Here is a 23,299-nt window from a genome sequence, read left to right as displayed (position 1 = left end):
GTATTAGACCCCCCCCCCCAAAAAAAAATTAAACATTGAGACATAAATAAATACAATTAAAATAATATATATTTAAAATAACAATAATAATAATAATTAAGTAATTAAATAATATTATCAATTAAACAATACTGCAATACAAACTTCTTCTATTGAGTCTAGGGATGCAAGCATCTCTTGACAAAAGCAATGACTGGATCCTACCTATCATGGAAGTTCACAACTGAGCCTTTCAAGATTCAAGATTCAAGAGGGTTTATTTGTCATTATGCACAATTACAGCAGCAGTCGTTTGCAATAAACAAAATAGAGTAATTGACGGAAGTTAAAGGATTACAATAAAAATTAATAAAAATTATAATAATAACAATTGTTAATGAAATCGAAATACTGTTCATGGCGTGTATGTATTCTAGTATTTGATCGTCCACGCCCACACAGCCCTGAGCCTGGTCTAAACCCATAGACTAACAGCAAAATAAGCTGTTTTTTAATAGTTATGAACGTTTATTTTCACTCAGAGTTTTGTTTATGCTTAATGACAAACTTAACTTTACATATCCTCAAAGCAATTTCAGTCAAAAACAACTGGACTGGTTGTTTGTCTAGGAAGACGTTTCACCTCTCATCCAAGAGGCTTCATCAGTTCATGTACGCATCTGACCAGGCTGGGACTGGTCCAACTACCTGGTGTGGAGATCCAGGTATTTAACCTCTCACAAGGCCGATGATGTCACTGAAACCCTTTGTGTTCCAAGTGCCCACGCCCGTCGTTAGAGTGACAGTCGGTGGTGGGCAGTTGGTTTCGACGTCGTTAGTGCTCTATTGAGTCTGAACGACAGTCGTTGGGGTCACCCGGGCCATGTGTGAACAGTTGTCCTTTGAGGTTAGATTGTTGAATCTCCTGGGAAGGGACGAAAGGGCGGCATTGTAAATTGGAGATAAGTGGTGTCTCAGACCCCCTCCTCTGTTTAGCGATGGTTTCTCCACTTTAACATAGATGGCTTCTTTTACTCCTCTTTCAAACCATCTGTCCTCTCTGTCCAAGATTTGGACATTGCTGTCATCAAAGGAGTGGGCTTTCTCCTTGAGGTGTAAGTGGACAGCCGAGTCCAGGCCTGAGGAGTTAGCTCTCCTGTGTTGGGCCATGCGTTTATGCAGTGGTTGTTTTGTTTCTCCAATGTAAAGATCTTTGCATTCCTCGTTGCATTGGACAGCATAAACCAGATTGCTTTTGTGTGGTGCAATCTGGTTTATGCTGTCCAATGCAACGAGGAATGCAAAGATCTTTACATTGGAGAAACAAAACAACCACTGCATAAACGCATGGCCCAACACAGGAGAGCTAACTCCTCAGGCCTGGACTCGGCTGTCCACTTACACCTCAAGGAGAAAGCCCACTCCTTTGATGACAGCAATGTCCAAATCTTGGACAGAGAGGACAGATGGTTTGAAAGAGGAGTAAAAGAAGCCATCTATGTTAAAGTGGAGAAACCATCGCTAAACAGAGGAGGGGGTCTGAGACACCACTTATCTCCAATTTACAATGCCGCCCTTTCGTCCCTTCCCAGGAGATTCAACAATCTAACCTCAAAGGACAACTGTTCACACATGGCCCGGGTGACCCCAACGACTGTCGTTCAGACTCAATAGAGCACTAACGACGTCGAAACCAACTGCCCACCACCGACTGTCACTCTAACGACGGGCGTGGGCACTTGGAACACAAAGGGTTTCAGTGACATCATCGGCCTTGTGAGAGGTTAAATACCTGGATCTCCACACCAGGTAGTTGGACCAGTCCCAGCCTGGTCAGATGCGTACATGAACTGATGAAGCCTCTTGGATGAGAGGTGAAACGTCTTCCTAGACAAACAACCAGTCCAGTTGTTTTTGACTGAAATTGCTTTGAGGATAACGATGACCTGGACGAATGAGAACATTCACAGGCTTAACTTTACATACATTTTCATTTTTTATAGCTGGGTGTCTAGTGGCTTTAAGAAAATACAGCAAATATGTTCTAGATATTCTGAGTCCCACTCCATACCAATTGGAGGCAGTAATGCACCAAAGCGTTGTTTTTCCAACAAGAAGCCCTGCCCCTGCCATGGCTGTGGACTGCGGACCCATGTGCGACCTCTACCGGCAGCAGCACCCACAACGGACACCAAACCACCAAACTGATGACGTGGTTCGGTCCGTTGACCATAGCAGCAGTATGGCCGACCAGAGCAGGCAAATAAAACTCGCTGCAGCTAAGAAAAAGGTAAAGTATTTTACAACCGAGTGGCTAAATACAACGGGAAATGCGCTGGTCCTGTTGTGTTTTTTCTCGTTTTGTTAGACATTTCTTTACGGAGCAGGGGTGTTGTCATTACACGTCGCCCGACCTCTGCGCTGTCGCTTGTCCCGCCTCTGGTGCTCCTCTCAAGGTTCCAATGCGCAGGAGAGACCGGTGCTTCTCGAGGGGCCTCTATTGATAGCATTAACTTTTCCAGATTATGCCGACTATATTTAGTTCTTAGAGCCTTATAACGCATCGTAGTCAGTGATTAACTTAACTTGCTGTTTCGCCAACGGTTTCATGTGTCCCTCTAGCTGATGTTTAATGTGGCAATTGGCAACTTAACGTTAGCAAAGCTGGCTAACTAATGAATAGTTGGCTAATGTGTGAGTGTAAAGACTACCTAGTTACACAGCAGCGTCTCTGACTCGTCTGTAGAGTGGCTCAAATATTTAAGGGGAATGGTTTAAGAAACATTAAAACAAACGCCGAGCTAGCATTGTTAGCACAGTTAGCAGCAGGATATAATGACGGGGACTGTTTTGACAGCTGACACCCCTCTCTTCCCCGGTCCCTGCTGTGTGCTTTAGCTATAGGTGTGTTGGGCTAGTCAGAAAGATGGCCTTATCATCAGCTGTGAAATGTTAGCTTCAGGAAATGACTCGTCAGCATTCTTTTGCTGCCTTACAATCTTCGTGGATGAGAGGTCTTGGTGATTACACTTGGCATTTATCTGCGATTCAATCAACCCAGTATTTTAGAAATGACAGCTCCGGTAGTTCCCCTGGTACCTCATGACCGCTGCCCAAACACACGCAGACAGGTGACGTTTTTAATGTTTGCTTGGATAAATTACACATAGATGATTATAGTTAAATTGCGACACGTTATCAACTTCATCTTGTGTAGTTTGGAACAGGGAAGTCACTGGCAGTAAGTTGTTGGTAGTGTGGTGACTCGGCATCAGTCTACATATGAAACCAGATCTGTTAAGTAGCTGGAAGCAGTCAATCCCTGCTTCATTACAGACAAAATTCACACCTCCTAATTCAGTTAAGCTGGACAAGTCCCAACAATGGTTAGATGTTACTTGTTCTGAGTAATGGCTCTCGTTGGCTGAAACAATTGCAGAGGCTTTTACTGCAGGATTTGTAAGAAGATGTGTAATTCTGTTAAAGAGGCAGCAGAGCAGTTTTCTTTCTGGTAGTCAAGAATTGCCTGCTGTACTTCTTACACTATTTATAGTTTTTATTTTTCCTTTTCTTTTCTCATGTGCTGCTCAGCTGAAGGAGTTTCAGCAGAAGGGCTCCCCTGCTAATGTGGGAGGAGAAAAGGGTGGTGGAGGAGGAGGAGGAGGAGGTGGTGGTGGTGGTGGGGCAGGGGCCAAGAAGAAGAGGAAGATGAAGGGGCTGAGCATACAAAATGCACCTTTAACAGACAGAAACTCTCCAGACAATGTAAGTCAGTCCCAGCAGGACAGTCTTTCCATTTATTTGCCTGCTTCTTGTCATTCTGTCTTTGTTTGTTGGTCAAATAACAACCTCTCTTTGTGCTTGCCTGTATTTCTGTGTCCTTGTGTGATCCAGTATCCTGTATCCTGATTTCCAGAACAGTTTTTTCCTATGTTAAACGCTGCACAGGGATATGGGGGTACAGGGACTGATCCTTATCAAAACAGTCATGTTCATATCTGATTTATAATAATCAAATGATCATAATAATCGCATATTATTCTTATTTGCTACTTGTTAATACTATTACATTTTATGTCAATATCAAGTACTGTGTAGTCTGCTTTAAAGTTCTTATAAACAAATTGAGTGTCCAATGGGGACACATGTTGTTATGCCCATGACTCTGGCACACAGCTTTCCCACTCAGGGGCCGAGCTGACTGTCGGTCAGTAGTTTTCTTAGCCTGATTGGAACCTGGGCATTTTACATCATTTTACATCAGTGCAATAATTGCCATGCAGGATGATAATTCATGTTAAAGCATTCCTATTTTCACCTGCTTTTTACGTATACATAGTTTTTTGCCATTAAGAAAGATAACACTTTCTAAATTGGCTTTATTTGCAAAGGTGAGTAAGTAGGCAAATAATTATAGATGTGGCCCAGGTAATGCTTGCAAGGGGAAATTTGGGCCCGATAAGTGATACTCTTTTTTTCTCAGGGACAATGCACAGTGATCAACATCATCATCATGATTGTCAGTTGTCCAACAACAAATAACACAACATATATATTTAGAACCGGAGAAAGCAAAACATAAACCGCTGAATAGGATAGCTTATAGGAGTAAGGTAGTATTATGCATTTAAAGCAAGACGACATATAATTGCATTATTTTACAGAAGAAGATGGGTGAAACCAAAATGGATGCAATGGGACAAAAAAAGGCAAACAAAAGCAGCTAGGGAAATGTAGTCAGGGGTTTTGCCAATCCACAACGGCAGCATTTGGAGGAATGCTGCGCTGCCCCCTGCACTCTTATTCTGATTTAAGCGTTGTTTACATGAGTCATTTTTTATTCTGATAGGGTTTGGAATATTGATGGTAGAAAAAAAAAATCAGTGACTCATGTAAACAATTTAGGTGCTGTTTGCTGCCATCTGGGACTGGGCATACTAGCCTCAATTTCTTCCTCTTTCACACCCTCTTCACCTCTAGACACCTCCGTATTAGATTTCTTTTAGCAGCTGCTTCTCTGTGCGTGTTTGACACTTTCTAAATCGTTCTCTCCCTTTTCACATCTCTTTCATTTTCCACCCCTTGTTTCTTCTTTCCTGTAGTTTGACAGTATTCTGAAAGCACTTAGTCAAACCAATGGAGTAGTCCTGCCTCCTTATGGTAACAGTCAGGTGAGCCTCTGTCGCTCGCTCTGTCCTTTCTTTGTTTCTGCCTTGCCTGTTTTCTCCCTGTCTCTGCACCCTTCTGCTGTAAATAGCTGCTCTTCATGTGCCATTTAATATTGAATCTTGCATTTCCATTTGTACGTCAAGTGCATCCTTTCTTACCACACAGACCAGAGAGCATGGGACGAATTTGAGTGCATTCTTGCATTGGTGCTTTTAAAACCATGTCATGAGAGGGCAGAAGGTTGAGTGTGCATAGTTATTTTTCTGAGTTTATCCCTGTCTCTGGTCATGTAGAAGATCAGTGTGGACGGGCAGTGTATGCACACTGGGTCGCATGAGTCTTAGTAGTTGCATGGCTGTAATATCTGTGTCTGGGTGCATCAGGAAGGCATGCATCTAAGAAAACAAGAAATGTATGTTCATTGCACTTTTCAACTGTGCTGTCATGTCTTCTTACTTTTTTTTCTTTTTTCCACTGTCTGATTTACATGCACTCCTAAAAGTGTTAAAGATTATTACAAATACCTTGCTTGCACCAGCTTCAATGTCAAAATAATTGTAACAGAGATGGCCTATTTTTTCAGTCATTCAATTCAATGTTTGCATTTTTACAGCATAGACTGAGTTCTTTCGGTGCTTGTTTTCCACTAAAGTTTCAGAAAGTTCCAATGTTAGCAGTGGTGGGATAAATTGTGGCGGTATTGTTACAGCTTCCTTGCTGCAGCTTTTACCATTAGTAAGCTATTTACCAAAACAAAGTCATCCTTTTTTCTTTTAAATGTGCATGGCCTCTTAGGCCTTGGACTATCATGCATTCATCTGGGCTTATAAATGACTTGACAGAGTCAATTGAAGTATGACTTTAAATTAGTAATTGTTATTTCCATGTGTGTAAAATCATATAAAATTAAAGACATAATTATGGGCTTTCTGTTGCTCTGTCATCATAACATCTTCTTTTCTTGGCATTAAACCAGTGTGTGCATTTTTTTGTGTATGTGTCACCTCAGACCTTTCCTGATGTTGGTGCCATCAGGTCTTCAGTTCCCCAGCTGCAAGAGGACCCAAAGGGCGAGCCTGTTCATGGCTCGCCTGTGTCTAACACTGCTAGCACTAACACTGCTACTAACCCGGAGTCTGTCGGTCACAACACTAACCTGCAGGTGTGTCTCTCTCTTTGTCTTTCTCTGTCTCTGAAGTCGTATCTTGTTTTGTCATCCTTCTGTATGTCCTTCATGTCTAAGATTTTATGCTTATGTTATTTTATAGTAACAAAAAGCTAAATCCTACTCAGACTTGACTGGTAAATACTACTCGGACTACAAACGGAAGCCAGGGGAAGTGGTCTGGATTTTCTGTGTTCCTTCCTACTCTGTTTTTCTGTCTACCTCTCTCACTCTCTCTTTCTCTCTTCTGCAGGACTATCCCGACACCAACGGCAATGAGAGTTTAACAGAAGACAATAGGTGGGTTACCTGGTTCCTCACTGTCCCTGACACATTTCTATCTTTTTATGGAAATACACACTATTCACAGAACAGAGGTTGCATATTTACAGATATGGACAGGGTATAAGTATTTTCGGCATAACGGAAAAGGCTACTGTAGAACTTCCTGCTAATGTTTTGCACAATCATAGCACAGATATGATTTTTGAGCAGTTAAACACTTTATGTTTAGGAGATTTATTGCAAGGCCAGTAGAAACACCATGTTCTATGAAGTTATTCTATCATCAGCATGTTCAATATATATACCTTAGAGACTTCTCCAATGTTTGTCTTAAATTGGGCATAATAAGCAACACCACTGTGATAACCCAATACTCTAGCCATTGATTACTAATGCAACATGTATAGTAAATAGCATGTTTAAATTGTGTGTGATGGATTATCTGTCTGTTATCCTGCAGACCACTGTCTTCCACAGAGAGTCTGCGACAGCTCTCACAGCAACTTAACGGTCTGGTCTCTGAGGTACACGCACACACACACACACACACACACACACACACACACACACACACACGCACACGCACACGCACACGCACACACACACACACAACTTTGTCATACATTGTTAGGCTTTTAACAACAAAACACCAACACTGCCGTGCACTTTCAGCGAGGGTGTGTGGCATCTATTCTTGGCAGGAATGCGCTGGAAGCATTTTCAAATTTGCCAGTTGTTTCCAATGGCCTCAAGCACACTGACAGCATCAACTGGTTCATCAGCCTGATATGTTTCGTCTGAACTTAGTTTAGTTTTGCACAGTCAGCAGCCAATTACAAAGTGTGCTTTTTGTCAGGTTTCTGAGACACAGTTTATAGTGACCTTTTATTTGCTGATTAATGAGATGGATATAGTTGTGTCTAGCTGATGTAACCGTGGGTCATACCTATATGATAAGCACACTGTCTTTATATTTCACTCAACAAAATAGGTATTACTTTCCCACATGGTGGTGAAATGCAGGTGTTACCACTGTTGACTAAACAGATTGCTCATACGCAATGCATCCAATGCGTTTCAGCTTTTGGCTCATGGAGAGGAGTAATTTTTTTATTCAAGCACATTCATAATAATTCAGACGTCTACAGAAACAGTTTGGTACCTTCACTGTCGAGGACTCAAGGCTGCTTGTAGAGCCTGTCAGTAAACTTGACACGTGATTAATTTTCTGCGTTAGAAGTGTGTTAAAGTGCTTGTCTGTGTCATTTCAGTCATCTGCTGCATATGTGAATGGGGACAGTCCACCTTCTGAGAGAGAGCTGGAGGTAAGATCGAAATCTAATATTTATTATTTGTTAGAGGATGATGTACTTGCTAACTTTTTAAAATCGTTTGCCATTTGATGTTTGCAGTACTGGCAGTGTAATCTACCCAAACTCACTGTGTAATTTAATGAGCCTGATAAGGTTCATCCCATCTACCCCCATCCCCCAAGTGAGCCTTGAGCTTAAAGTTGTGATGCGACAGTGCAGGGTTTGTTTGTATATCCTACAACATTTCAAGTATCTGGTTGTTGTTGTTTTTGTTTTTTTTAAAGATTCTTTAAAGGGTTTTCATTTCCTTTTTATTCGAGCAGCTGAAGAGTGACAGGAAAGGGGGGAGAAAGAGGGTGACACTGGGGGATGCAAGCTCTACCTGATGGGCTGGAGGTCACCCAATTTGATGTTTTTACTCAAAAGCTGCCAGGGCTGCATTGCAAGTGAAGTTAGTGCTAGAATTTGTCAAAGGAATGAATGTCTAGCTTGATTGATGGATGATTGATATGATAATGTATAGCAGATTAGATGGCTGAAAAAAGAAGAAAATATCAAAAAGCAACTATCTGTAGAAAAAGTACAGAAATACACTGTTACCTTAAAATTCTCCATTAATCAGTTTAACACCCATCATGTATTTTATGGTTAATTTTTAATTATTTGATTCATGTTTCTTTCTTAAAAACACCATTGTAAAGGTGCTATTGTTTGCATCCATGTTAATAATTCACTTTCGATTGATTTTCCTCTTTGTTTAACTTTTGCCACTGCCCTTTATACCTCTCTTCTGTTTTTTTTCTCCTTTCCCGGATGCATGTGTGCATGTGATAGGGACGGAACCAGGAGCTGGCAGCTGCCCTGGAGTCCAGCAACCTAACAAACTCTCAGCTAAATACCAAGCTAGACCAGCTGGTAAGAAGCTGTGTGTGTATATTTGTGTGTGCACAAAGTAACCCCCTTTCCAGCTGTCCCACAATTATCCACTTCATTGCATGTACATGTATGCATTCTGCATGTCATCTTGAGTAACCTCACACTGGACGGATACATTTATGGTTTTCATGTTATTTATTTACTTTCACTTTGGTTGACAAGAAATTGATTTCTAAAAAGTGTAACCAATGCATAAGGAGCAATTTAAGTGCACACTTAAGAAGCTTAATTGAAGCACACTTATGGTAATAAACTCAAAGCTTCAGATAAAAGGTTAACATAACATATATAACAGAACATGTTTGTTATTTTGTGCCAGAACTTGTTTTATTGGGCTAGATTTTCTGCTGAAGTGATAAAAGAATTGTTGATCTTTTTACAAAACTGAAATGTACATCCTATTGATCTGCTAGGCACAGCAATCTCAGGGGCTCTCTGATCAGCTACAAAAGGTAAACAGTTTTTTCAGTCTGTTGATTCCTGACTTCATCTTTCCAGTCTACTGCATTTTCACATCCTTCCTGGCCATTCATGTACTTTGGCATTTTTCTTCTTTTAGGAGCGAAAAGACTTTGAACAGCGATTTTCAAAAGAGCACGGAGCCATGCGGGAGCAATTACAGGTAACTTCTCTTCCTCAAACACATAAATTGAATTTGTCTGATAGTGTGCTTTAAGAATTTCTGAAACTGTGTTACAGCAGAGAAAAACTGGTAAAAGTATTTTTTACCTTCATTGTATTGCTATGACATTGTATAAAGTCAGAGTCCATGGTGTTACCCTGATATAAAATGGATAGAAATGTGATCCGAGAACACACCCTCCCCATTCCAACAGTCCCCTTCCCTGTTGCTCACCCTGACCAGAATAAATTGTGTACTCTGTGTAGCACAGTTGAAGCACTGGGCGTAATTCCTCTGAGCTGTATTTAGTTTTTGTTGTGATTTAAGGTGGGATTACATGTAAAATCATTTGGCATTATATAGTCACAAGAAAACTTGAGCTGTTTGTTTGTTTGTCTGTCCTCAAGGTTCATATCCAGACCATTGGTATACTGGTATCAGAGAAATCAGAGCTACAAACAGCACTACAATACACACAACAGGCTGCACGGCAGAAAGCAGGTGTGTGTTTTATAATCGGCTGTACATCCATTGGAATGAAATGTTTTTATCTTGGAAAAACCTTTGTTAACAGTTTGTTTGCATATTTCTCTTTGTGCCTTTTGTGCCTGTGTGTAGCTGAGGCAGAGGAGTTGAATAACCGTCTGCAGGCAACAAAGCAGAGAGTGTCAGAGCTGGAGAGAACTCTCTCCTCCGTCTCAACACAGCAGAAACAGTTTGAAAAGGTAAAACACATTGCAGCTATCACTCCTAAACAGAATTCACGTTGGACCACCATGGGACCTTATTTTGGATAAAATACTGTATGTACGGTAGTGAACGATAAGAGACAAACAATCTTTTGGTGCTGTTTGAATTGTGCTCAAACTGCTGGAGGTACAGTATAAGGCTGTGAAGATGCTTAATAAGAAAGACTACTAACTCCAATGTCTCACTGAGTCTACACTTTGTGCGTGTGTTTGTTTCTTAGCGGAATGTAACCCACATGAGCAACCGGTCTTTCTTGTTCTTTTGCCTCCTGGCTTAAAAAAAGAATTGCTTGGTAAAGTCAGAAAAAATAATGTTAGATGTTTTGTGGAAGAAAGCTAACTTACCTAGCAAGCAAGCAAGGTGACGTAAGGTATTGTACGAGACGAGAGATGTCCTTAACTGAGCAGTTTGACAAACTCTTGACAAAATCTCACTTTTATCTTTAAAATTATCTTTAAATTGAACAAGCGTGTAATTCATGGCTCAATTCAAACAAGATCAAAAAAATGATCTCTCTCTTGCCATTCACCACGATACATTTGAGACTTTTCCTCTGTAAGAGTAATATATAACATATGACAAACTTAATTCATAATGAGCTGCATGCTTGTAAAACAGACAAGCAGCCAGACACAAAAGCATAAACCTCCATTCTGCATTTCAGTTATCCGTGTCATGTGCATGTTTTTTATTTTTTAATTAATGTGTTCCTTTTTCTCTCCAGCATAGCAAAGAGTTTGAAAAGGAGAGAGACAGCCTGAGGCTAGAGGTGTTTAGACTAAAGTAAGTAACTTTACCTCAGCATACACAAGGAGATGTATTTCATAACATTTCCACAGCAGAAGATTTGCTAAGAATCATGTTGACATTAATACAGTAATGGTAGGTCAGATGAACAATCTCTGCATTATGTGTGTGTCTGCAGCAATTTGAGTGAGGAGTCGAAGCAGCAGAGCTCAGAACTGTCAGAGCAGATAAAGCTGATTACCCAGGAGAATGGAGCAATGAGGCTGGAGGTGGAAGATCTACACAAGAGACTCGAGATAGCTGACCTCATGCTGCAACAGGTGCATTTAGACACAGGCACATCATTTACTGTACATGCACAAATATACTCATCTTCCTCTTCACAATACTTTACTGGATCAACTTTTCAACCAATCTATGACAAAAAAGCCAACATTTAGGATAAGTTTCAATCTAGAGCTCTAAATCTTTGCTGACAATTCCATGTGATTTTTTCCCCCCCATGTATTACCTGCATTTAACGCCAACATATGTCTGTTTTTATTTCTCTCCAGTGCTCCAGTCAGTCAGATCCCACCAGTGCTAACCAGCAGGTCCAGTTACTACTGGGAGAGAAGCAGCAGCTGGAGGCACACAATCACCAGGTCTATGTCTCTTACAGTTATCTGCTTGTGTCTGTCTGAGTAGATATTAATCTTAAAAGCTTTGTATATCACCTTCCATACTTTTCCTCTTCCTTGCCGTATTTCATTATTTGATACATAAAAGTCACAAATTGACCCTTTTTCAGATTTAAAAATGAACCAACCAAGATTACGACTAATTTATGCCTTAAATCCTGCCTGTTTATCTCTTTTGACCAAAACGCCTTGTTTTGTCAACACCATTTTCCCCTTTATGTGTTTGATGTTGTAGCTGATGGAGTCCATTGCCCAGCTGCAGACAGAGAGGGACTGCTATGCAGAGCAGATCCAGGAGGAGGGCCGTGTATGGAAGGACAAAACAGAACAGCTGCTAACCCAGGTAAACTATACAGTAACATCACCATAGATATATGGTGAACTATAGGTTTGAAAATAAAGAAATCAGTATGTTCTTCTTTTTTTTTTGACTAAATGATCTGTGTCTGTGCAGGTGTCTTTGGTTGCAGAGGAGAGGGACAGAAACATCAGCCGAGTCCAGGAACTGGAAGACAGCATCACAGAGCTAAAAAATGCTACAGGTAAGAGGTTTACACAGCCCTTGTCTAGTGCTTCTTCCTTTCCCTGGCTTTTCTGTAGCTCCTTTGTTGTGCTGCCTATTTGCCTTTGGTAATAAACTTTCAGATTGCTGGACCGTAGTAGGAATAACAGAATGGGCTCCTCATATCTTCCAGCAATGTACACCTGATAGCTGCTTTTGGGATCAAGGAAAGCAAACATGACTGGAGCACACTGATATGCAGCTAAAATCGTACATACAGATTGATGTTTAGTGTCAAAATGTTCATTACTGCCCAAACTTTGTGTTTTAAAGGTGTAAATCAATTTTTTTTCCTCCATAGTTTTGCTTATGATTTTTATGAATAACATTTACTTAAGCATATTCTTAAAAGCTTTAGTATGATTATACCTGATAACTTCTTCTCCTGCAGCGTTGTTGTCCCAGGAGAGGGAGGCTCGGGATAATGCAGAGCCTCAGTCCTCAGGGCCGTCAGAGAGTGAAGTGGCTCTGCAGGAGGCCCTCAACACTCTACATCAGGAGAAAGATGCTCTCACCGCACAGTACCAGGCACAGGTACATTGACCCATCTTTGAGCTCATCTGTTTCATCTAATGTTTAGTTAAGCTTGAATTGTAATGGATTGTTGTAATAGTCATTTTCAAAGTTACACCTACTGATTTGTTCTTGGGATAATGTTTAAAAGATAATTATTATAAGTAGTATTGGTAGGTTTCTTTAATCAGCCTCTGTAATATTTCCCCCAGCTGCGAGATAACGAGCAGCTGAGCCGCCTGTGTGCAGAGCAGGAGACGCGTCTGGACGAGATGCAGCGGCAGGTGGAGTGCCAAGTCCAAGAGGGAGAGGACCGGCGGCGTATGTTGGAGGATGTTCAGTCAGATAAGGCCACTATTAGCCGTGCTCTCACCCAGAACCGGACATTGAAAGACCAGCTGGCTGAGCTACAGAACGGTTTTGTCAAACTGGTAAGGTTGAAAATCTAGCTGTCCATCTGTCCTTTTTAAATGACACATATTTGAAAGTGCAGTTATTTAATATACTCAATATTTCTTTTGTCTCTGTCCTTATTTGCTATGATTTTGTAGGGATCCTGTCCATAGGTCTTTTCTTCTTCCTACGTATTGCTGGCCTTCTTGCCTTTAATACATTTTGTGTCTGAATTTCTCTTTAATGTCTTTATTTGGTTATTTTTTGAAGTTCAGACAAAAAGTTTTCACTAATTCATAGAAAGTATTAGCACAGAGGGTGGGAGAATGCTGTCTTTAAGCCAAAATTCCTTGTACTCCTTCATTTGTACAGACTAATGAGAACATGGAGCTGACCACTGCCATCCAATCAGAGCAACATGTGAAAAAGGAGCTTGCTCGCAGAATGGGTGAACTGCAAGAGGAACTGCACAACTTCAAGGAGCAGGTATGGTTACACACAACACATTTCTGTCTTCTTTATGCTAACACTATGTTTTGTGTAATCTTTTAACATATTAGTATTTGTTCTGTACTTGTTGTTGGCCATACATTAGCAAAATAGAGAATTATGTGATAATAGCATTCTGAAAGAGAAAATCCCTTTCTGCTTCCTCTTGGTATAAATTTTCTTCTTTGTTCTTTTGGCTCCAGCTGGAACTGAAAAGTAAGGACACTCAGAGTCTGATTGAGCAGAGGGACCAGGTAATGGCCCAGCTGCAGCAGTACAGTGCTGGCTACCAGGTCCTGGCCTCAGAGAGGGAACAGATCCACCACCAGTATCTGCAGCAGATCCAGCTCATGGACCGGCTGCAGCACGATGAAAGCCAGGGACGTGTGCAACTGGAAATCAGTCACAATCAGCTCAAGCAAACGCAGGTGTGTAATTCAGGAGCCACTGACGATGTAACGATGAAGTTTTGCAAACTTCAAAACTGTTGGAATCTAGTCTGATGATATTTTAATGGAGTGCAGCAAACATAAGGCACTCGTGGTCCTCAGATACAGTAATAGAATACAGTATGTTGACACTGCTTACAAGGTGGTTGAGTCAGTTTGTTTTTTAATGACCGTCTACCCCCACAGGAGTATTTGGAACTGTTAGTCAAAGACAACGAGCAGCTGAAGGCTGAGGTGACAGAGCTGCTCAACAGCTCAACTCTTGCCTCTTCATCTAGAGACCAAGGTACGCTTAGTCTAGTACTGCTATGTTAATACCCCCCCTTGTCTTTTACTGTTATTGTCAAAGCTTCCTCAGATTGTATTTCATTGTGTGTTCAACAGCTCAGTGGCTGTCTTGTTTCACAAGGTTTCATTTGAAAGAAATGAAACGGAAACTTTAGTCTTTCACAGCAACAAGGGCACAGTGTCATTGATGCAAAGCAGTGGACACCTAATAGTAGAATTGCCGCAGCCACAGTTCCAGTCCAACCTGTGCCACTTATGGGCAATGATTGTTGTAGTATGACCACTAACTTTAAAAAATGTGGCGGCAAATATCTGTAAAAGTCTATTAATAGTTTTTAATTTGTCACTAAGGTGATGGAGTGGAAAGCCATTCCCTGCAAGAGAACCCAGAGAAGTCATCCTCCATAGTTATTCCAGAAGACTTTGAGAGCCAGAAAGAGATGGTGAGGAGAGTGATGAATGTTCTTCCCCAGAAACTACTTGTGCGGATATGCTTAAAGGATTTGTCTTTTTCCTTTCTTTTACTTTTTCTTACATATTATAAAGGTCTAAATCAAGTTTGACATGCATAATACACCCAGTGCTGTGCCAGTTTAATGTATCCATTTATTTTTTAATATTTGATTCAGAAAAAAACAAATACAGAAATTACCTAAATTATGTGAGATTCATTTATAACTGCAGAAAGTTTGGCATTACCATCATTTGACCCTATTCGTCACCTCACCGCCCGCAGGAGGAGTTTATCCGAGGAGCTTTGGCTCAGTTGGAGGTGGAGAGGGACGATGCCAGAAGGCAACTGGAGGAGGAGCACAGGCTCCACATGGCAGCCCGGCACCAAGCCACTCTGGCCCTCAGCCCCGAGCACCAACACCACAGCCACGCAGCTGTTCATGACCATCATCACGAACACGAACATGAACATGACCAGGATCATGTTCACGATCACGATCATGTTCACGATCATGTTCACGATCACGATCATGTTCACGATCACGATCATGTTCACGATCACCATGGCGATCACGATCACTCTCAGGGCCAACATTGTGAACACAGTCACGAGCACTCAGGTGAGGAAGACTGGGTGGTTTGTTTGTCTGCAAGCATGCAAATGTGTTTCCAAGGAAAAGACTAAGACTACAGCTCTTTAGAATAGAGCAATGAATGTGTGTGACCTTGTGTGTGCGTTCTTACTTATATACTGAAAACTGATTATATTCTGTAGTGATTTTTGATTATATAGTTTAAAAAGTATCAGGGGTACATTATCTTAACCAGTTGTATACTTTACTATCCTCTTCGCAGAAGGAGGGGTACCGGTGGAAGTTCATCAGGGCCTGCAAGCTGCCATGGAGAAACTTCAGCAGCGTTTCTCCTCCCTCATGAGAGAGAAAGCTGACCTGAAGGAGAGGGTGGAGGAGCTGGAGCACCGCTGCATCCAGCTCTCTGGAGAGACCGACACTATAGGTGAGACAATAGGAGATTTTTGTTGTATTACTTTTTTCAAATTAGTTTTGATAAAAAAACATTTCATCTCCATACTAATTTCTGTTACTATGTTCTTTCTTTCCAGGGGAGTACATAGCCCTGTACCAGAGTCAGCGTGCCATCATGAAGCAGAAACACCAGGAGAAGGAGCAATACATCAGCATGCTGGCCCAGGACAAGGAGGAGATGAAGGTACTGTACAGCAACCTTTTTAATTGAAAATGATCACCAGTGCAGTCCATTGTAGATGTTTTTATGGATACATGTTATTTGCTCAGTTCTGTCATATCCATTGTTTCTCCACTGTCCATCAGGTGAAGCTGGCAGAGCTGCAGGACCTGGTGATGAGGCTGGTGGCTGAGAGGAATGACTGGTACAGCCGCTACACCGGAGCTTTAACTGGCGCTGGCACAGTGAACCCAGACCTCCTTCCTTTTGGAGAGGATCACACTCACCCAGAGCACCAAGCACACACACAGCTTCATGCTGTCAGTGGAGCAGGTAGGCACAACCATGTAAAAATACCACTTGATGTGGTTTTTAAAGCATGTCCTTTTTTATATTCATTATAACTTCACAAATCTGCTTTCACGGTCCTTCTCTGCTGCAGAAGCCATGGAGGTCATTCCTCTGTCAGAGCCCACCACAGGCCTGGAAGCCCCTTCGTCCCAGACTCTGTCGAGTGAGAACCTCGGGCCCAAAGAGGACGGCACAGCCCAGCAGATCATGCAGCTGCTCCATGAGATCCAGAACCCTCAGGGAGCACTAAGATCACCCCCCTTCCTCGGGGAGAACCCCTGCATCCCTTTCTTCTACCGGCCTGACGAACAGGATGAAGTCAAGATCCTGGTGGTGTGAGGTGTGGGTGTGTGCCTGTGTTGGTGTGTGAGAGAGATATTGGACATGTCTTGAAGTCTGGGGAATATTGAAGACTACAGTATACTACCCCGTTTGTAGCTTGTTGATCATATTCACCAACACTTCTCAAGAAATATGACACCATGCTACACTGGTCACAGATATGTTAAAGTATTTGACCCATTTACATTAAAATGCCCCTGTCTGTTCTGTGCATTGGCAGAAATGTGTGCATGGTTAAAAAAGTATTTCCTATTTTTTGTCTATTATGCTCTTCCCAGAGAGATAACCAGTATTCCTTAATGCAATCTGATTATTCTCCATACTACCATTTATAACCCCCATCCATTTTTTTTACATGTAAGTGCAATAAAGGGGCTGCATATTGTGTCCCTTTGCTGATATAAATCCTAAAGAGCTGTGGAAAATTAGCAGCCTGTTTGTGTGCAACTTCATTTTAGTGCAAGTCTCAGTTTTACACAATTCACTGTACAAATGCCAAAAAAGAGCATCACATTTGAATGTAATAACTCAGATATTTACCTATGTATGTTTGTCTAATGTGAGGATAACTGATGATGGTGAAAGGATGCACAAGGAGAAGAGACGCAGAGTGAGATGTAAGTTTAAGTCAAACGACGAACCTGAGTGCAAATAATAGCTTTAGTGCGCACTATTGTTACATGACGAGGTTCAGGAAGATTGAGACAGGTGTCGCAGATTGGTATTGTTCCTGAAATTTCCTTTTTGTCTGTCACTGAAAATACGTCGTATGTTTGTACTGTGGGAAATGTGAATATATGTGAAATGTTGTGATGTTAAACATCCTGTTAGACTCGGAGAAGTCACCGCTATTGTGAAAAGGTGGTTTCTGAAGTCATGGAGAGGTTAGATGCAATTTAAAGACCCTGTTTAAAAGGCAAATTATAGTCATATTTATTAAGGCATTATTTTGTGTGTAATAGAGCTCGGGGTGTTGTGCTTCAGGCTGCTTTCCACATTGTTTTCTGTAAGTGATTCTACTTCATCATTATAATTGGCCAGATTGATGCTAAGGTGCGATGACTGGAGGAAGTTAGAGGAAGTTAGAGGAAGTTTGGTGTAAAATGTCTGTCTATCTAATCCATCTGCACTCATAATCCATCTTTGTTCAAACATTCTGAGGCATTTGGCTGTCCTTTTTACAAACATCCACCCTCCTTCCCTCATCAGTGCTCATAACTTCTTTTTAATGGGGTCTTTAAGTTTCTAAACAAATTGACACTATTGAAAAGAGCCTGTTACGTTTGCTTATAGTTCCACATATCATAGATGAAGTGATGCACATCCTTTACAACTGGACTGTGTGAGTGTTCCCCATTGTTTCCTCTTCAGCCGAAGTTGCATCCGTTGTACTTTTTTTGTAGAGTTCTATCAGATATATATATATATATAGAAGTATGATTGCACTAAGCCTGTACAAAGCTTCTCATTCAGCTCTGTGGCTGGTTAGACAGTGACGTTTCTACTATATTGCCTTTTAACAGGCTTAATGTCTGTGGAGGAAAAGAGGATTCCTATGAAGCCACACTATAGCTGAGGGTTCCAGTTGATGAAATGTAATTGAAAGTGTGTTGGTGTGTGTTCGTGCAGTGCTGCACTTAGAGGATGAATTGTAAATATGAATTGATGGTGACATTAATGAGAGCTCACTTTGAGAGGTTGATATGTTATTCCCAAAAAGTGTGGGACCAATCAGATTTAAGAAAATATGTTCATATTTTGTAACTCCTGTATTGGCAACACTTAAGTAAATCTCCTTTTGGGCATTGGAAACAGAAATGAGATAGGATCCCAACATCAGGGCCGACTTCACACTTTTCCTTAAGAACCCGCAGGTGTTTAGCTTTAAGGGAGAGATACTCATATTCACAAATGTAGATTGGATTGATTGCTATCTTTACCGTAGAGCTCACAGCTTTTTCTTTTTTTCACATTTCAGATGAAATCATGGCGAAGGCCTCTGGTTTTTAAGTCTTTCCATGATTTTAATAAGCAAGGACATGAGGCTCTCACTGCAAGTCATGCAAAAATCCCACTGACTACTTTTGGAGGTATTTTAACCTTCTCATTTGGATGTCTTTGAGTTTTACCTGTTTACTTTGGGGTAGAGGACACATTTTTTCAGTTATTGATTTGCACACTTGATATTTATGACTAAATGCAACAGGACAGAAAGCATTAGTGCAAATGATGGTATTTTAATGTAATAAGTGGAGGCCATATGTACATGGTCTTTTTTTACAGGCAAAATAAGCAGCGTTGCATTTACCCTAAACCACAGCACTTTGTTAGTAACAGGTGGTTTTTGAATACATTTACTTAATCATTCTTGATTCCTTTTTTTAAATCCTCGCTTCTTAGCATTCTGTCACTTTTTGTTTCTGAAACATGCCACAAAATATGATTTTTTTTTTTTCCCCCTTCATCAATTTCGGTTCGACTAAGAGGCAAATATACAATAAAATAGTTTTAGTGTTCTTCGGCTTATAAAATAACAAATAAGACAATGTGGATAAAACTAGTTCCCACACTAATTCACTGTTAAATATGTTATGCGTGATTGCAACAATTAGCAATGAGAAAGCAATTATTGTCTTTACGGTGAAAGAGGTGGCGTGTATATACTGTAACTGTGTAACATATTGTATATTCATTATGCCTGGTGTGTGGGGGAGAAGCTGCACTGCTTTGTTTACTGGCAGTGTGGACTGTGTGTCTGAGAGTTAGTTCTGAGTCGAGGAGTTTGCGGGTACTGACTGGCTGTGGTTTAATACAAATATTGACTAAAAAAGAGAAAATATTCTATTTATTTGGAATAAGTTAGTATCTCAACTAATCAGTTGTAATGTAAAATAGAAGTGACTGTTGGCTGGAAATGAAGGATCATTCAGAGAACGGATTTGTTCGAGGGCTGCTTCTGACAGAAGCTTTCTGATTTGTTTTCCTTGAGTAATATTTTCTCCCTCTCCTGAATAAAACTGATTGAGGAACTTGAACACATTGTGTCCCAATTTCTTCATTATTTTTTTGAAGCTCCAAACTTCGGCGACAGAGATACAGCAGGCGGTTTGACTGGTTCCATGAGACCGTGAGTTAATATGCACTGTAACAAAAAGCAGCTGAGTTTAGCCATCGTTTGACTATTTACAGCTATTTTATTTTTTTAATGTAGTTTTATTCTAGTATTTTTTTTCTACTGTGACAAAAGGTCACTCAATTAAATACCAAATGCTCAGAGAAACTCTCATATTGGCTCTACAATTTTTAAATCTCACAATTACTAAACAGCTTTTTCTGTTCAGAGGTATAAACATGTAGTATTACTCAGCTGCAGAACTCAAACTGGATCCTGACTGGGAACTGTCAGTAATCTGTGATCTGGTGTTCTTGTTTTATGGGGCTTTTTATGTCCATGTCTTGTATTGTTTTGTCCGTATTGTTTTTGTTGCATTCTCAGTCTTGTGTTTTTAAAATAACTAATTGTTGAGTTTATGATTGTACTGTATCATATATTTGTTGTTTTATGTATTTTAAAGGCCCATCTAGACACAGACGCTGCAAATTAGCCAATTATAAATGCTGTGGTGTGTGGCATTGATTTGAGCTACGTACAAATAACATATTTCCATTAGATGACTTCGGTTCATTTAACCTTTGATTCTTACACATATTTACGGCTGGGACTGTTTTCATTGTTGATTCATCTGCTGATTATTTTCTTCATGTAATCATTTAGTCTAAAAGTCAGAAAATAATGAAAAGGCTCCTCACAATCTACTAGAGCTCAAGTCGGTAAAAACTGATATTCCAAAACCCAAAGATATTCACTTTGATGTAATAGAAGAGATCCTTTTAAAAAACAGAAAAGATTTACATTTGATAAGCTGGGGGACATATGCCATTATTCCCATCAGCCTCAGCTGTATTTTGTGTTTAGTGCCAGTTGTCAAAACATGCTAACACACTAAGCTAAGGTGGTGAACCTAGCAATTTATTCCTGCTAAAATTAGCATGTTAGTGTTTGTCACACGAGCGTACCTACTTAATGTTCCCCAGGTCCTATGTGACCAGGGAACAGATGTTTCCCGCTTTACCCAGAAAGGGTCCTATGTTCTCCACAATCATTGCTGAATTCCACGGCAAATAGGCCTATCTAGACCCTAACACTACCCCCTTACCCTAACTGTAACCCCTAACAGTTAGGGTAAGTGCTAAATTAAATCGGCGAAGGCATAGGCTTATGCGACTGGGGAACATAGGGATGACCCCATTGTCCCTGAGCATGCGTTAGCATTAGTGTATGAATAGTAAATATTGAGAACAAGAAGACAAAGAGGAAATGTATTCAGTACACTGAGGTTTTTATTGTGTTGACAAAGCACAGCAGTCCTGCGGGGTAAAGTCGTTCCATCCACAGCAGTTTAATCAAGATGCAGGACCTGCAGGAGTTCACACACATTCACACTGTCCCTTTCTGCTTGTCTACACAGAGAGAAACGAGAAAAACAAAACCCTCTCTGCTACCAGCTAAAGAATCCACCTGCCAACGTCCATATACATCACTGCATTACACATTTTTATACATTTTTCAAATATTATTTCTGTATACACATACTCATTTATTCATAATAATTTAAATATTCAGTAGACTAAATACTCTAAACTGTGGAAGTACAAGTCTCATAAGATGCACCACACATATACATAATAACACATTAAGATATGTCCATAATAAACATTTACTGTTAAATAATAAGTTGAATATGCTTTATTGTGTTTTGGGTACAGTTGTGGAGTATTAAGATGCAAGGAGCCACTGGAGTGGTTTTTAAACGGATAGAATGACATCAGTACAGAGATGGGTTTTTGTGGCTGTTGAGTTCCTAGTTTAAGTTTGGGGTTGAGGTACAACACATCACAGAGTTCAGTGACAAAACGGGTTAAAAGGTGGGTTGAAATCACAGGCTCTCAAACAGCAATGTGAGGGTGAAACAGGAGGAGAGTTTTGATAGTTTTATGCACAGACTGGCTGTTTTTCTCACTCACCCCCGTGACCACTGAGAGAAGGAAGAAAAGAAAAAGAAAAGAAGAGAAAAACATAATAAATGGCAGCTCATAAATCAAATTTTCCTGTCAGTATAATGGAGGATTCGATGCATAATGTGAAGCTGACTTGAAAACAACACAAATATTTGAAACCTTTCCCATCAGGGACCTCATTCCCTCTGAATAAAAACAGTCTCAGGTTTTCTTCCTCTCAGTTAAAAATGTACTCTGATTCTTGTGTGACTTGTGTCATGCATGAAGAGTATTCTGTGTATTGCACTTTCTATTTAGATCCCGCCTTGATAAGATAAACGCAGTGACAGTGTTTTTGTGAAGTGGAGAGGAAGAAAGAGGGAAAAGTGCCATGGAAGGGGTCCAAAAAGAAAATTGGTAAAGCATTTTCTTTGTTGCATAGGTTCTGTGAAAGCACAGACAACAGTTTTTATGAAAGGTGGTTGTGACACAGTTATTCGAACTACAACTAATTATCACACAGGTGGACTTAGTGACAGTGAGGCCTTCCGGAGCCTACAACAGGTCCCACAGATGAACGCTTCAGTCCTAGTGCAAGGGGAGAAAGAGGAGGATGGGGGAAAAAAAAAGATGAAGAGCAACAGCTCCTGTATGTCCAGGTATCTGAGGGTGAGGAGTCTGAAGTTGATCCTTTCCCCCTTTATTTCATCCAAGCCTTCCTTCCTTGTGTGAGTGAGTGAGTGAGTGGGTTAGAGAGTGAGTGATGGTGCAGTCTGTTTCATAGTTGAAGGGTGGAAACCAGGGGGAGGAGCTAAAAGGGAGGATGGAGGGGCTTCTTCTTCACCTCGTAGCCTCAAATGCTGTGTGGAAAATAACCATTTGACTTCACAGAGAGCATAGAAGAAAAAAATGGTTTCCAGCTGCTCAATATGTTGTAAAAACACCAAAATAACTGAACTGAAGAAACTGTTCTGGACATTCTGTTAAGGTTTTGCTGTTCAGTGTCATTTTGTCCAAAAGTAGCGACCATCTTTTAAAAAAAACTAATTTAAAAATTAAATTTGCTTCAAGCATGACCGGCAATACAAGGTGAGTTAGAGACACAAAAAAAGAAATTTAAATGTCTATAAGAGAACAAGATCAGCAGCCAGAATACCCATCAGAAAGGCTGGAGTATAATTTAATACTCAGGCAAAGTGTCATGCTTAGTTTTGCAAATGTCTCCTACCTTAGGTTTAATAGCAGGAACACATATTCTGTTGTATATATGTATATGTGTATTTATGTCAGCGGTGTGCATGCACACTCAAAAATGTATCCATTTTTTATTTTCCCCTTAATAAATTCTGAGAGTGCAGCATGTTCATATGACAGTCATGCAGGTGTGTTTCAAGTATTCTGTGTGTGTGTGTGTGTGTGTGTGTGTGTGTGTGTGTGTGTGTGTGTGTGTGTGTGTGTGTGTGTGTGTGTGTGTGTGTGTGTGTGTGTGTGTGTGTGTGTGTGTGTGTGTGTGTGTGTAGGGAAAAGTAGGAGCAGGAGAAAGGAGGCA

At 40.6% G+C, this 23,299-nt stretch overlaps 1 protein-coding gene across 4 annotated transcripts; it reads left to right on the top strand.

Moving 5' to 3' along the window:
• The first annotated feature begins 3,669 nt into the window (after positions 1-3,669).
• Positions 3,670-17,120, top strand: golga2 (golgin A2). Of its 4 annotated transcripts, none has more exons than XM_083930308.1 (26): positions 3,684-3,744; positions 6,158-6,310; positions 6,567-6,613; positions 7,059-7,122; positions 7,870-7,923; positions 8,746-8,826; positions 9,261-9,299; positions 9,407-9,469; positions 9,877-9,970; positions 10,088-10,194; positions 10,944-11,002; positions 11,145-11,286; positions 11,521-11,610; positions 11,882-11,989; positions 12,101-12,188; positions 12,600-12,742; positions 12,934-13,152; positions 13,487-13,600; positions 13,807-14,031; positions 14,239-14,338; positions 14,692-14,783; positions 15,077-15,413; positions 15,652-15,810; positions 15,917-16,023; positions 16,146-16,332; positions 16,442-17,120. In XM_083930308.1, exons 1-26 carry the CDS (start codon positions 3,688-3,690, stop codon positions 16,687-16,689), a joined length of 3,177 nt encoding a protein of 1,058 aa, XP_083786434.1. In that variant the 5' UTR covers positions 3,684-3,687; the 3' UTR covers positions 16,690-17,120. The 4 variants fall into 4 exon arrangements, with proteins under 4 accessions (XP_083786436.1, XP_083786434.1, XP_083786433.1 ...); XM_083930307.1 differs by having other exon boundaries at positions 15,649-15,810; XM_083930309.1 differs by lacking the exon at positions 6,158-6,310 and adding an exon at positions 5,082-5,150 and having other exon boundaries at positions 3,687-3,744; positions 15,649-15,810.
• The last annotated feature ends 6,179 nt before the right edge of the window (positions 17,121-23,299 follow it).

Source organism: Echiichthys vipera, assembly GCF_963691815.1.
Source record: "Echiichthys vipera genome assembly, chromosome: 16".
In the NCBI taxonomy this organism is placed as follows: Eukaryota; Metazoa; Chordata; class Actinopteri; order Perciformes; family Trachinidae; genus Echiichthys; species Echiichthys vipera.
This window is presented reverse-complemented; position numbering and strand designations above follow the sequence as displayed.

Coding starts and splice junctions, on each gene's coding strand:
- golga2 (XM_083930307.1), top strand. CDS start 3,688: ATGAAGGGGCTGAGCATACAAAATGCACCTTTAACAGACAGAAACTCT. Junction 7,924..8,745: donor CTTCTGAGAGAGAGCTGGAG/GTAAGATCGAAA, acceptor TGCATGTGATAG/GGACGGAACCAGGAGCTGGC. Junction 14,339..14,691: donor CTCTTCATCTAGAGACCAAG/GTACGCTTAGTC, acceptor TTTGTCACTAAG/GTGATGGAGTGGAAAGCCAT.